This window comes from Ovis canadensis, chromosome 20 (genome assembly GCF_042477335.2).
Source record: "Ovis canadensis isolate MfBH-ARS-UI-01 breed Bighorn chromosome 20, ARS-UI_OviCan_v2, whole genome shotgun sequence".
Lineage (NCBI taxonomy): Eukaryota > Metazoa > Chordata > Mammalia > Artiodactyla > Bovidae > Ovis > Ovis canadensis.
Window position 1 is genome coordinate 48,922,505 of NC_091264.1, and position 13,710 is coordinate 48,936,214.

The 13,710-nt window shown below is 38.4% G+C and overlaps 1 protein-coding gene and 1 non-coding gene across 2 annotated transcripts; one reads left to right on the forward strand and one right to left on the reverse strand.

Annotated features, from left to right (window-relative positions):
- Nucleotides 1–401: 401 nt before the first annotated feature.
- LOC138426055 (placental prolactin-related protein 4-like) lies at nt 402–12,626 on the reverse strand. The gene is made up of 5 exons (XM_069564701.2): nt 12,572–12,626; nt 5,398–5,579; nt 3,135–3,242; nt 1,213–1,392; nt 402–593 (listed from the first exon to the last, which is right to left on the reverse strand). Exons 1-5 carry the CDS (start codon nt 12,624–12,626, stop codon nt 402–404), a joined length of 717 nt encoding a protein of 238 aa, XP_069420802.2.
- LOC138426123 (U6 spliceosomal RNA) lies at nt 7,569–7,673 on the forward strand. The gene has a single exon (XR_011251547.1). It is a non-coding gene; the product is annotated as a U6 spliceosomal RNA (small nuclear RNA).
- Nucleotides 12,627–13,710: the final 1,084 nt, after the last annotated feature.

Here is a 13,710-nt window from a genome sequence, read left to right on the forward strand (position 1 = left end):
CTTTTTTTTTAATTTTAATTTTTTATTTTATTTTACTTATTGTTTTTGCCATACATTGACATGAATCCACCACGGGAGTACATGCGTTCCCAAACATGAACCCCACCTCTTAATGGTCTTCTTTGTAATGCCAGGTTCTGCTATTTGTGACTAATTTTAATAGAAGCTTCATTCTCTCAATTGTAGGGGTAGATTTTCTTTTGATCTTCTATTAAATGAAAATAAGAAATGTGAACAAATTGCCCTCTTAGATTTTGACATCTCTACAGAGTCTGTGTTTATTTTTTTTAAGAAGAGACCCGTTTCACAGAGCATGCATTAAAAAGCTGTAAATTTCAAACAAGCTTGCTATGGGATAGATCGTTATGACCATCTCAGAGCTGGATGGGATGGATGTGGATTTAGCAGTTGTTGTAGATCATTCGGCACGCCAGGAACTTGGTGTAAGTGTCAAGTTTATGTGCATCTCTGCGCATGCAGTGGAACAGCCTATAAAATGCAGAATGACGCCTATTTTCATTGCTCGACAGTAGGGGGTGTCCATACCAGTAAATGCGAGCCATCCTCAGCTTCTTCCTGACTGTAGAAATAACCTGAATATCCAAAAGATGATGACTTCTTATGTGTTTTATTAGTATTGGTTTATCTTTGTTCGTTCTAATTATCAAATTAAGATTTTGGGAAGACATACAAATATAAAATTCTCTAGATATAGATTTGGAGCCAGCCTCTAAGAAAACTATTAGGAATCTAAAAAGTAGAACCATAACTCAAGTTTGATTTTAACTTTCCTCTTTTCTTCCTTCCCACTCTCATCTTTTGATTTTAGGAGAACAGAGAAAGAAGACAAGTGGAACTTCGATAGCAGATGTTCTGGGTTACTTTGAAGAAAATGCTTGTCTTGGAAATTCTGTTCTCTAGTTCTCTTACTCTTGAAAATATTTCAACCATCTGTGCCCAGAAAGAGCAAGCTTTTGGTGGAATTGTGTGCAGTGCAGGGAAGGCTGCACATGTCAAAAATTGCAGTGAAATTCTGATTCCTTTACTATCACTATGAATGACTAGGCTCCTGCTTTATGTAGTAGCAGTCTAGAATACAGAAGACATGAATCTTTTTCTTACAAAATGAGATATTTCCAAACTCCTTACCCTTACAGAAGTCACCTCTTTCATTCATGAGCAAAGCATGAAAGCCCTCTGCAGGATGCTCACCTGGCTGAACGGCCTCTCTATGAGTGCTTGAAGTTCTTTGGCTTTTTTCACATTTTCTCTAGCGCTGGATAGGGTAGTAACTGAGATTTCTTTCACACTCCGCAGTTCCGTGACTAGCTGATACAGAGGTTTTTGCCAGGAGTACAGTAACATGAGTATCCACCTAATAAGGCCTTTGTTCTAAGCAACCATAAGAAACAGTCTCATTAAAAAATCATAATTCAGTGGTTTGGGTAACATGTGATCTTTGCTCAGAGCAGCTGACCTAAAAAACTTTCGGTTATTCCTATGTGCATGCAGAGATTTTTGAAGGTAGTAAAAGTTGCAAATGTATAAAATGAAAGCTATAAGTTCACACTTTGCTGAATTATTAGAAATCTAGGTTATTTTACTAACTAATACTTCTGATAAGTTCTAATTTATAACATGAAATATTTTCTTTGTTCTTCTGAATTCTACCATCACTCAGTGAGTTCTTTTATGTTTGTATATTTGCGTGAGAGAATCTAAGTATTTACGGCAAGTCAGTACGTGCCTGCAGTGCCTGACCCAGAAAAGAGGGATTCCACCTGTGCCCACATCATTGTCACCCAGTGATTCATTCGTATTATGAATCAGATTAGTGCTTTGTATTGATTTTCGATCAGTAATTTGTTCTATGATATTACAATAAAGAGACAAGGAAGAAGACATGGCATTCCTAAACAGGCTTCTCTCCTCAGCTGATCCCAACACCAGCCCCCTGCTGACTCAGAAGAGTCTGATTTGTTGACATGTCTCCGGGCAGAAAAAGGCACAGCACTGTCTTTAGTAACAGCATCAGTGGGATTCACAATGGAGGGTTTCCCCCCTAGTTCACTACTACTAACAGAATTGAGCCTGAAAATCCAGGGGGTGAAGATCTCTAGTTAATATGCTTGATTTCTTTCAGCCATGAATTGTTTTACTGGTAAAGAACAGAGAACTGAATAGGATTAAATATAGTAATGCACATAAAGTGCTCAGTAAAATGTATGGCCATGTAGTAACTCTCGATGAACTTTAAATTTAAGCTTGTTGAAACCGCTTCCTCTTTGACCTTTGTCCTTTACTTGATTATTCTCATTATTAATGAGCTTGACAGAGGAAAAGAATGCTGGTATCATTAAGAAGGTTGTAGAGAGAGAAGATAGTATTTTAAGGGGGGATGCCTGTGAAAATATTTAAATAATGTTAGGACGAAGGATAACACAGCAAATCAGACAGGAAAGATTATAATGATGAAAATTTGGAGCTGCCATAAATGATTGAGGCTTGACATGTAAACTGTGTTGTCCTCAGAACAGAGGCAATCATTATGGCCATGAGAAGCAAGGCAATGTTTTATAGGCCATCATGGGGGACACTTACAAATTAAGAATAAAAGGTGACAGAGGAGTCATTGAGAATGACGAATGAAGGTGTCAGAGAAGTAGAAACAGAATCAGGAGAGCCTTGAAAGGCAGGTGTGGGGGCTTGGGTGGTGCAGTATAGGATTCCCACATAGCAGTCACTAGTAACAGGGAGTACGCAAAACTGGGGTGTGTTTCTTACATATTCATGAATTTTGCAATCTTATATTTTACACATGGAAGTTCCCATTCATTTCCTGTTTTCATACAGTATAACAGCTGCAATCCTGTGTCTAATCCATTGGTTGAACTAAACTTGTCCGCATGGACGATCTATAGATCTGTTATTTATGTTGCTACTACATATCTTTAGTCATCTCTTGATTTTGCTCATGCTTCATCAACTGCATAGTATAATTTATCTTCAATTGCTTACAGGCCTCCAACTTTTTCTGCATTTACAGTTGCCATTACCTCGAATAACCTGAAGCCTGGTAACCTACATACTGTCTCATTTGATCTGGTAAAAAAAATACCAGGTAAAAGACTCACGTTCATGCGTTGGATGTGCTCTCTCTCTTGAGGGATATAGAGGAAATTGGTGTGGCAGTCGTCGGAGGCATTGATATAGTATGGTTTGTCCTGGGCATATTGTAAATCCTGAAAGTGATCAGACAATTAGTTAGGGTTGTTGGGCATTCAGTAGATGAACCCATTACCAGAACATTAACATGTTGATACATGTATAATTTTTATTGGGGGGGCATCCGAAAATTTGAAAGTCATTCTTTTCCTGCTTTTTCTATACATTGTTTCTACAAAACTGATTTTACATCTAACTTTTCTAAGTTTAACCTTTTCCCTTCTCTGTTATATTATTATATATATTGTTTATTTTTTAGTATTTGAACCAAATATAGCACATATGTACCAATATTTGGTGCTTTCTAGGTGATGGTAGTGGTAAAGAACATTCCTGCCAATGTAGGAGATATAAGAAGACTTATGTTTGATCCCTAGGTGGGGAGCATCCCTTACAAGAGGGTAGAGCAGCATACTCCAGTATTCTTGCCTGGCTAATCCTATGGACAGAGGAGCCTGTTGGGCTACAGTCAGTAGGACTGCAAAGAGTTGGACACAACTGATGTGACTTAGAATGTATGCATGCACCTATATGTAACCATTTAATCTCTTGTTTACTGTGGGTTAGAGCCAATATATTCCCTTGCAAGGAGTTATACAGTTATGAGTTTGACTTATCTCTGAGTCTGCACCCCAAAATCTTAGTGTTCATTCCAGGTGCAGAATACAGTGTTGTTTATGGAGACAAAATGGTGTGGCAGAAATACATGGTATAAAGTTACAGGAAATACTAAGCAATGGACTGAGAATAATAAGAGTAGTAAAATCTAGCCAACACATTGATAGAGAAAAACTGATCTTTAGCAAAAGTTATGAACATTTAAAGAGATTACTTGGAAGAGTTGGAAAAAAAAAAAAAGGACAGTCAAAAATGGAGGATGAAGCAAAAACTAGTGAGTAAGGGGAACTACGTGAATTTAGTAGAAACCTTTAGCACCGCTTTTTATTAGCTGTCTGCTCTGCTGTGTGCTCCTTGATTGACCTAAAAGAATTAACATACAACTTTCAAATATTTTCCTCAGAAATAGAATAATTGTTTCCATTGTAAACTCCCCTTCTATGGTAGCTCAAAACCTATTCCCTGCAAATCTTAAAACAATAATTCGTAGCATTAAAGAAACTACCAGCATTCGTTTTTGTGACCGGGATTCATGTTCTAACCACCAACTTCACTGCAGAGCAGTTCTCATTTATTGGCTATTTACTGTGAGCCTGGAGAAGAATGCCCAGAGAGACACTGAAGGACCTGAAAATCAGCATGCTTCCTTTTCCCCAGTCCCACCTAAAAGTGCTTTGTGTCAGGTAGTATTGTGGACTGAATGTGTGTTCTTCAACTTCATGTGTTAGAGCCCTAACTGCCAAAGTACTGTGTTCTGAAATGGACTGTAGCCCACCAGACTCCTCTGTCCATGGGATTTCTCAGGCAAGAATACTGGAGTGGCTTGCTGTTCCCTCTTCCAGGGAATCTTCCAGACCCAGGAATAGAATCCAGGTCTCTCACATTGGGGGCAGATTCTTTATCATCTGAGCCACCAGTGAAGCCCATTAACATTAAATGAGTTCGTAGGGTGGAAAACTGATCCAATAAATTTAGTGTCTTCATGAAGCGAAACAGCAGAGCATTTTCTCTTTTCTCTCTGTGTCTCTGTGTCTTTTCCTCCGTCTCTCTTCCCCACCCCCCACCCTGTGTGAGGATGCACAGAGAAGCCAGCCTGGGATGAAAGAGTTCTTACCTGAACCTCTCCTTGCTGGCTCCCTGATCTGGGACATCTAGCCCCCAGAACTCTGAGGAAATAAATTTCTGTTGTTTATTCCACTGAGTCTATTATATTATTTTATGGTATTCCTAGCCTACAAATACAAAATCATTTATTTTGGAAAATAAAAAACAAAATGAATGAAAGGAAATTGAAAAAGTTATTGCACTTGTTAGGAATCTTTGAGATTTCATTAAACTGATCCTTTCTTCGATTTCCACACCTTATGAGTAGACAGCTTCTTTGACCTAGTGTATTATTTGAAGTTTGGCTGATGCAGCTTTCTTGTTGAAAGGATGATATAGCCCAGTCACTTACGTGAAGGTTCCTTCTGGGAGCCTGGTGGGCTACAATCCATGGGGTCACAAGAGTCAGACACGACTTAGCAACTAAACCACCACCACCACAGTACTTACAAACTCATTGAACATTTGCACGGAGTGGTTATAGATGTTACTGGTCAGCTTGGCGGCATGGGAAAACAGGTCCATAAGGGCGGTCCGGCAGATGTCATCCCCATCAGGACAGAGGGACGGACATAAGAGGCCTTGGCACAAGAGCAGATTTGACATGACCAGCAGCAGGAGCAGGCAGGACCCTGTTTAAATAAAAACATGAGCCATTCTGAGGTGATCTAGTCATGTGAGATGATCAAATCCATCCTGTGGAGGGAAGCCTTCTCTTTCTCTGTTGCTCTGAGGAGGAGTTGGTGCTGTAGCAGCTGGGGTGGGGAAGAAGAAGCGCCTTCTGTGTAAATTTACATGGATGATGATATTTGCACAAATAGAGAGTTGGAGAAGTAGGTTACTCCCTGTATTTTTGAATTGTTCCCAGGAGTACTTCTGTGCTCTGCAAACATTTGGAACTTAATTCTGAGCCAGAGTGTTTAGACCATTTTTTTAAGACAGTTTAATATTGGGACTCTGCAGACTCTGAGCAGGGAGGCCCTCTAGGAGTTTGTAATTTTTTCACTCTACATTGACGAATGCTTGCATTTAAGACACTGATGACAAGAAAAATACAGTTGCTCTGTGTGGTTTCCCATCACACTGGGGTAAAAGCGAACACGTGATTGACTGATCGCTACTATTGACTAAAAAGAGAATACTAAGAGAAAAAGAATACTGCACTTTGGATTTGCTCACTCGCCTTAGTAACCCCATGCATGTCTTTGATACTTTCCCATAAGCTTTCAAACATCTTAAAATTTGTGTTTCACAGTAACCCTGTGAGATAGCCTTAATCTTCACTATGATCATCAAGTTATGTCAATGAAGATGCAATGACTTGGAGAGGGCAAGTAGTTTTCCCCAGGTTCCATTATTAGCAGATGCAGGTGACTGGGCACCAATACTACTCATCTGTTCACTTCCTGATGTCACATCACACATGTCTGTGGCCCTCGGTTTGCATGTGTGTAACCACGACCACATCAGGAGCTGTGATGACTCTGCTTAAAGAGAAAAATATTTTGTCTTTGACTGCAAAACAGCAGTGATCCTAGAATACTGGTTTTATCCACTTGTTCTGCTCTGTCTATAAAACACTCACTGTTACAGTCTTTGACTATCAGTGTGGGGGCCTGGTCTCCTGGCTAGCCTTTTTTCTAGGCACCTTGACAGTTCTTCTACTTTTATACATCCTTAATCTTCTCGTTATGTTTGTTTCTTCTCGAAAATAGCAAATAAATCTCCAAATGGTACTATTACCTGGTCAGCACCCAAGACAACATTATTGGCTCTGCAAACAAGGCCTACCCTTTCCTGACTTTGACTTTTTAGGGACAAAATTTATGTGTCTGGTCAGGAGTACATCCTGACAACCCATAGGGCTTAGTTTTTGAACCATTTCCAAACATCTCCTCTTTGATAGGAGAACTAGACCTTCATGATTCCATGAGATATTGCAATATTTCAGAAATTATTCCTGGCCCTACCTTTGGCCAACAGAAGCATAAAATCATAGACTCTTGCTAGCGTGATTTTAATATTACTTTTCCTGTGTGCGTCCTTTGTAAGTAAGCAGAATTTAAGACTGAGGTGAGCAAGAATTGAGTTTGGACAAGAGAACTGATAAAATAGAGATTTTAACCTCCTGAATGAGATCTGAACATGATTCTTTTTCCAATTTACCAGAAGAGTGGTAATTTAATGAAGGATAAGATATCAGCATTTACAAGGTTTATTCTGCTTTTAGTTATTTTAAAGCGGCATGGTATCTAAGAATAAACTGGTCATTTAAAATTAGGTGATGAAAATAAAAGAAGTGGTTCTCAAAAAGGAGACATATAAGTTGGAGAAATTTGGGACTATATCTCTCATCACCTAAAGAGCTTATTGTGAGAGGCAAGGAGAATAATAGGTTGTATAACACAGATGTATTTGTGTGCATATATTTCTGTGCATGTATACATGTGTTATGCATAAATATATGTTTAATTCCTACATGGAATTTTAGACTTTATAAAATTCAGTTCTATAATGGATAGTTAATATAGCAGAATACACTAATTCCTAATTTAACTGATCATTTTTGGTAGATGACTAACTATATGATTTCTTTTTCCGTTAAAATGTTAGATGTGTCATTGCTTTGGTAGCACATATATCAAAAAATTGAAATAATACTGAGAATATTAGCATGGCCCCTGCCCAAGGAAGACACACAAATTTACGATGCATTCCATATTTTTCTGTATCAACTTCAAGGGTTGGGATGGGAAGGAAGGTGGGAAGGAGGTTGAAGAATGGGGGGAATAGGTAAACTATGGCTGATTCATGCTAATGTTTGGCCAAAAGCAGTACAGTATTGTAAAGCAATTACCCTTCAATTAAACATCTATAAATTGAATTATTAAAACTGTTATTGGGATCATATAACAGGTTCACATATCCGCTGTATGACTAAAGAGGGTCTGACTGGCAACTGATGGTGTCAATTATCATCGGTTAGTGATTCATTTGAACTCCAGGAGTTGGTGATGGACAGGGAGGCCTGGCATGCTGCGATTCAGGGGGTCACAGAGTCAGACACGACTGAGCGACTGAACTGAACTGAGTGATTCATTAACTTTATAGTTGAATGGGAAAAATAAACTAACAAACATTATTGTCTGTGATTCAGTGCCATAGCAAGCTATAATCCTTGTCTGCATTCGCTTTTAGGTGGTATAGTGCCCAAACTTTGAAACTGAGGCTGTTCCCAGAAGCGCACAGTCGTGAGTCTTGCCCAGGGTTTTGTTCCTGACGCTGGAGGCTTCTGTTCACTGGTCACTAAGGCCAAAATTTTCTCTGCTGAGCATTCTCTGGGTCTATCACGTGCACAAGACTTTATATTTTGGTTTTCTAATTTGATTATCTTATTCTTTTGACCAGACTACCAAATTCCCTTTACGACTTCTTTTTCAGACCCCTTGTACTTTGATCTTTCTGATGCTCATTAGTGTATCTGCTTTCATGTCTACCTCTCTGAGTAGTTCTCAGTTTCTACATAAACCCTACCCTATCCTCTTGCTGTCTGGATTTTGGCATTTAGCATCAGCATATTTCATGAACTCCATTTTTCTTCTGGTGCAGTTCCTGGTATACAGCTTAAGCTGGTTGGCTCGCATCTGGCGTGTTTGTGTTGTCTCCAAAAAATTAGAGAACTCTGCTTTCTTTCTAGCAGCCCCTTGTTTTGATACCATTGCTAATTTTCTGTGATTTCACTTCTTGCCTCATAAGCTTTGTCTTTCTCAATCTACTGTAACTTGAGTACTATGTGTCTCTATGTTGGTATTACTATTTTAAATCAATATTAACCTAGTGTGCATGAGAAGTAAAGGGAATAAAATTACAATAGAATAAGGATAATACATTCCCCCAAATTAAATTCCAGTAATGCTGCCAGTTTTAACTGACTTTCTATCCATGTATTGTTGAGGTCCCCTACTCATTTTTCTGTACTAGGTATTTCAATTTTGAAATAGAATGCAGAAAACAAGGGAGTGAAAATTCTGGAAAATACCTTGGATTTTAGATGCCTCGAGATTAAATACGTAATTATTAGTTTTTTTATAGTTAGTAGGGCTATTCTTAGCACCTATAGCTCAGGGTAGGGTGATTGATCAGTGAAGGCAATGGCACCCCACTCCAGTACTCTTGCATGGAAAATCCCATGGGTGGAGGAACCTGATAGGCTGCAGTCCATGGAGTCGTGAAGAATCAGACACGACTGAGTGACTTGACTTTCATCTTTCACTTTCATGCATTGGAGAAGGAAATGGCAACCCACTCCAGTGTTCTCGCCTGGAGAATCTCAGGGATAGGGGAGCCTAGTGGGCTGCTGTCTATGGGGCCACACAGAGTTAGACACACTGAAGTGACTTAGCAGCAGTAGCAGCAGGGTGATTGATATTGAGTGAAGGATGTATATTGGGAACTGCAATCACAAAACAGGTAACTGGAGATAAAAAATACAATGCCAGGAAGACACAGGCTTTTGTTCTGGAAAGAAAAACTTACCGTGTCTGTCATCTACTGTCTCTTCTTCAGATTTTTCAAAATACTTTCTTCCTTTGCTCATTTAAAAATATTGGTTGTTTGATATTTTTTCCTACTGAGTTGCATGAGTCTCTTATATATACTTGGATATGAAGTCCTTACCAAATATGTGATTTGCAAATATTTTTTTTTTCATCCCATAGGTTGTCATTTCATTTTATTGATGGCTTCTTTTACTACGTACAAGGTTTTGAGTTTGATGTGGTCTCACTAGTTTATTTTTGCAGTTCTTGTCTTGGCTTTTGATGACTAAGTTGTTTGAGCTGCTTGTATTTTGGAAAGCAATCCTTTATCAGTTGTTTTATTTGCTATTATCTTCTCCTGTTATTACTAAAAGACACAGCCTGGCTGAATGAATACAAAAACAAGACCCATATCTATGCTGTCTACAAGAGACCCACTTCAGTCCTTGAGACACATACAGACTGAAAGTGAGAGGATGGAAAAAGATATTCCATGCAAGTGGAAATAAAAAGAAAGCCAGATTGGCAATTCTCATATCAGAAAAAAAAAGACCTTAAAATAAAAACTATTAGAAGGACTATTAGAAGGACTATTATAAAGAAGGACACTAAGAAATGATTAAGGGATCAGTCCAGAAAAGACATAGCAATTTTAAATGTTTATGTACCCACAATAGGGCACCTCAATACATAAGGTAAACACTAACTGACATAAAAGGGGAAATTGACAGTAACACATGAATAATAGGGCATGTTAACACCCCACCTATACCAATGAACAGATCAACAGAACAGAAAATTAATAAGGAAACATAAGCCTAAAGGACATAGAGCAAACAGACCTAATTGATATCTTCAGCACATTCTATCCAAATGCAGAATACGCTTTCTTCTCAAGTGCACAGGGAACATTTTCCTCATCTCGGGTCACAAATCAAACCTCAGTAAATTTAAGGAAATTGAAGTTATTTAAGGCATTTTCTCTGACCACAACACTATGAGATTAGATATCGATTATACGGGGGAAAAATCTGTAAAGAACACAAACACATGGAGATTAAACAACACATTTCTAAATCATGAACAGGTTACTGAAGAAATAAGGGAAATCAAAACATTCCTAGAAACAAGGAACAATGAAAACGTGATGATCTAAAACCTAGAGGATGCAACAAAAGCAGTTCTAAGAGGGAAATTTATAGAAATACAAATCCTACCTCAAGAATCACATTGAATAGACCACCTAACTTTACATACCTTTCACTGTTTTTAAATTTCTCTTATCAATGTCTTTAAGGTTTTGTATAAAATCTTTCAACACCTTGCTTGAGTTTATTTCTTACTGTTTTATCTTTTTCTGATGCAATAGTAAATGGGATTGTTTTCTTTATTCTACTTTCTGATAGTTCATTGTTGATATATAGCTAGGCAACTGAGTTTCGTATACTGGAATATAGTAAACATAATGCATGCTAAAGCTTTAAAGAATAGACATTTTCCCACAAAAAAGACATATAGTTGATCAACAGGTATATGACAAGCTGCTCAGCATCACTAATAATCAAAGGAAATGCAGATCAAAAGCACAACAGGTAGCACCTCATACCTGTTTGAATGGCTAATACCAAGAGGTAAGAAATGACAAATGTTATTGAGGATGAGGAGAAAAAGGAGTGCTTATGCACTGTTGGTGGGGATGTATACCAGTGCAACTTCCATGGAAACATACTGTGGAGGTTCCTCAAGAAATTTAAAAGAGAACTGTTATGTGATGCATTATTCCACTTATGGATATATAGTCAAAGGAAATGAAATCTTTGTCTCAAAGAGAGATCTGTATTCCCATGTTCATTGCAGCATTATTCACAGTAGCCTTGATGTAGGCACAACCTGGGTATCTTTCAACAGGTGAATGGATTAAAACAATGTGATGTGACATATATATATAGGTAAATATTATTTAGCCATTAGAAAAAGAAAGAAATCCTTCTTTCCATTTGCGGCAACATAGATGTAACTGGAGGGCTTTATGCTAAGTGAACTAAGTCAGAGAAAAACAAATGCCATAGGATCTCAACTATAAGGAATCTCAAAAAAAAAAAAAAAGATGGAACTCAAAGTAGAGAAAATGATTATCAAAGACTGGAGGGTAAGGGCAATAGAGAGAGACTTTTAAAGGTTACACACTTTCATATATAAAAAATTAATAAGATCTGAAGATATAACTTTGAGCTTCATGATCTAATTGTGGTATCTAATCATGAGTTTGAGCAAGCTCTGGGAATTGGTTATGGATAGGGAAGCCTGTGTTGCTGCAGTCCATGGGGTCACAAAGAGTGGGACATGAATGAGCAACTGAACTGAACAGAGGCTCTAATGTATAGCATGGTTAATGTAACTATAAGATTGTGTTATATTTTTGAAATTGTCTGAGAGAGTGGTCATCATTGAGAAGCATTCACCAACTAGATGGACATGAGTTTGAGTAAGCTCTGGGAGTGGAGGATGTACAGAGAAGCCTGGAATGCTGCAGTCTATGGGGTCTCAAAGAGACACGACTGAATGACTGACTCTAATGAAGAGAGTGGAACTTACCTGTGTTCTCTTCAAAAACCAAAAGTTAAACATGTGCGGTGATTGCAATGTTACTTAATAGAAAGGCAAACTTGTTTCTAATACATGCACAAATAGGGGTGAGTAAGATGACGGAGGGGTAGGTGGAAGTGGGGTACACCTGTCTCCACTGATGCATCAGGAACATCTAAGATCCAGCAGTTCTCACAGAATACCATGAATACAGGCAGAACTCCATGACTACTGAGAAGGAATATCCAGATCCATACAGAACTCAGTAGGACAAAGGAAAAAAGGGACAACGAGGAAGGGGAAAGAAGGAGCAGAGCAAGTGGGATCAGCCTGCACCAGGGGGTGAGGGGGCTGAAGAACTAGGGAGAGATCCCCGCATCCATGGCCATCCACTGGGACGGGGGAGGCATTTGAAGCAGTTGGGGAGTGAACTCCCTAATCTGTGACAGTCTGAACAGAGTGAGAACCACATAGACAAGCCGTGCTGCAGCCTTTCATACCTCGGACAGGGTTGTAAGTCCACTGGTGTCCACGGAAGCTGGAAGCTGGAGCCATGGGGATTGCAGAATGATCCCAGGGTGAGGACTCCTATTGACCGTGGGGAGTCAGCCTGATGGGATGGGATGGATGAAATCTGCTGCATGGAATGCTTCTTAAGGAAAGCCATGAAGCCATAAAGGAGGGGATCTGCTGCCTGTGGAGTAGAACTATCTCTTTCTCCATGCTGGTACCTGCAGGTTGAGCAATAAAGACTTCAGTGAATGTGGTCCTTAAGTGCCTGATGCACTAAGCAATGGAGAATTTTGAATGTCTATATACCTGACCCTACCCTATTCTCTGTTAAATTTTGGTTTTAGCATCGTAATGTTTTTATAAAATTAAATTTCTTCTGGTAGAGTTTCTGATTTACAAATTAAGCTAATTTCTCACATCTGGTGTGTTCTTGGTGTTTCAAGAAACTTTGAGAACCTTCCTTCCTCTTAAGGCAATACTGTCCTTTATTTTACTACCATTGCTGATTTTGCATACTTTCACCTCTTGCATAATATATTCTGTCTTCTATACTCACTATAAATTTAGCAGTAGGTGTCCCTATGTTGGTATTAATATTTATATAAATTATTAACCTGATGCAGTAGAAAATCAAAAGGAATGCACTTAAAGCAATAATAACAAATTGCCCCCAAATTATAACCCATTAATGCTCCCATTTAAAACTGATTTTCTATCTATATATTATTGGGATCCTTTAACTCAATTTCCTTACTAGGTGGCTCAATTTTGAAATGAAATATAGAAAACAATTGATTGGTAAACTCTGGAAATTACCTTCCTTTTGATATGCCTCATGAGTAAGTATGCAAATATTAGGTTTTTTTTCTCAGTGGGGCTGTTCTTAGTACACATTATAGCTCATTGTGGGGTGATTGCTATTAATTCAAGATTGTACACTGTGAACTGTAATTGTCAAACAAGTGAATGGAGATGAAAGAAAGTAATGTCAGGAAGGCACAGGCTTTTGTTGTTCTAGAAGGAAAACTTTGCTGTGTATCTCATCTACAGTCTAATCTTCAGATTTATTGAAACTCTTACTTTTCTTACACTCCATTAAGAATCTGGATTATTTGGTTTTGTTTTT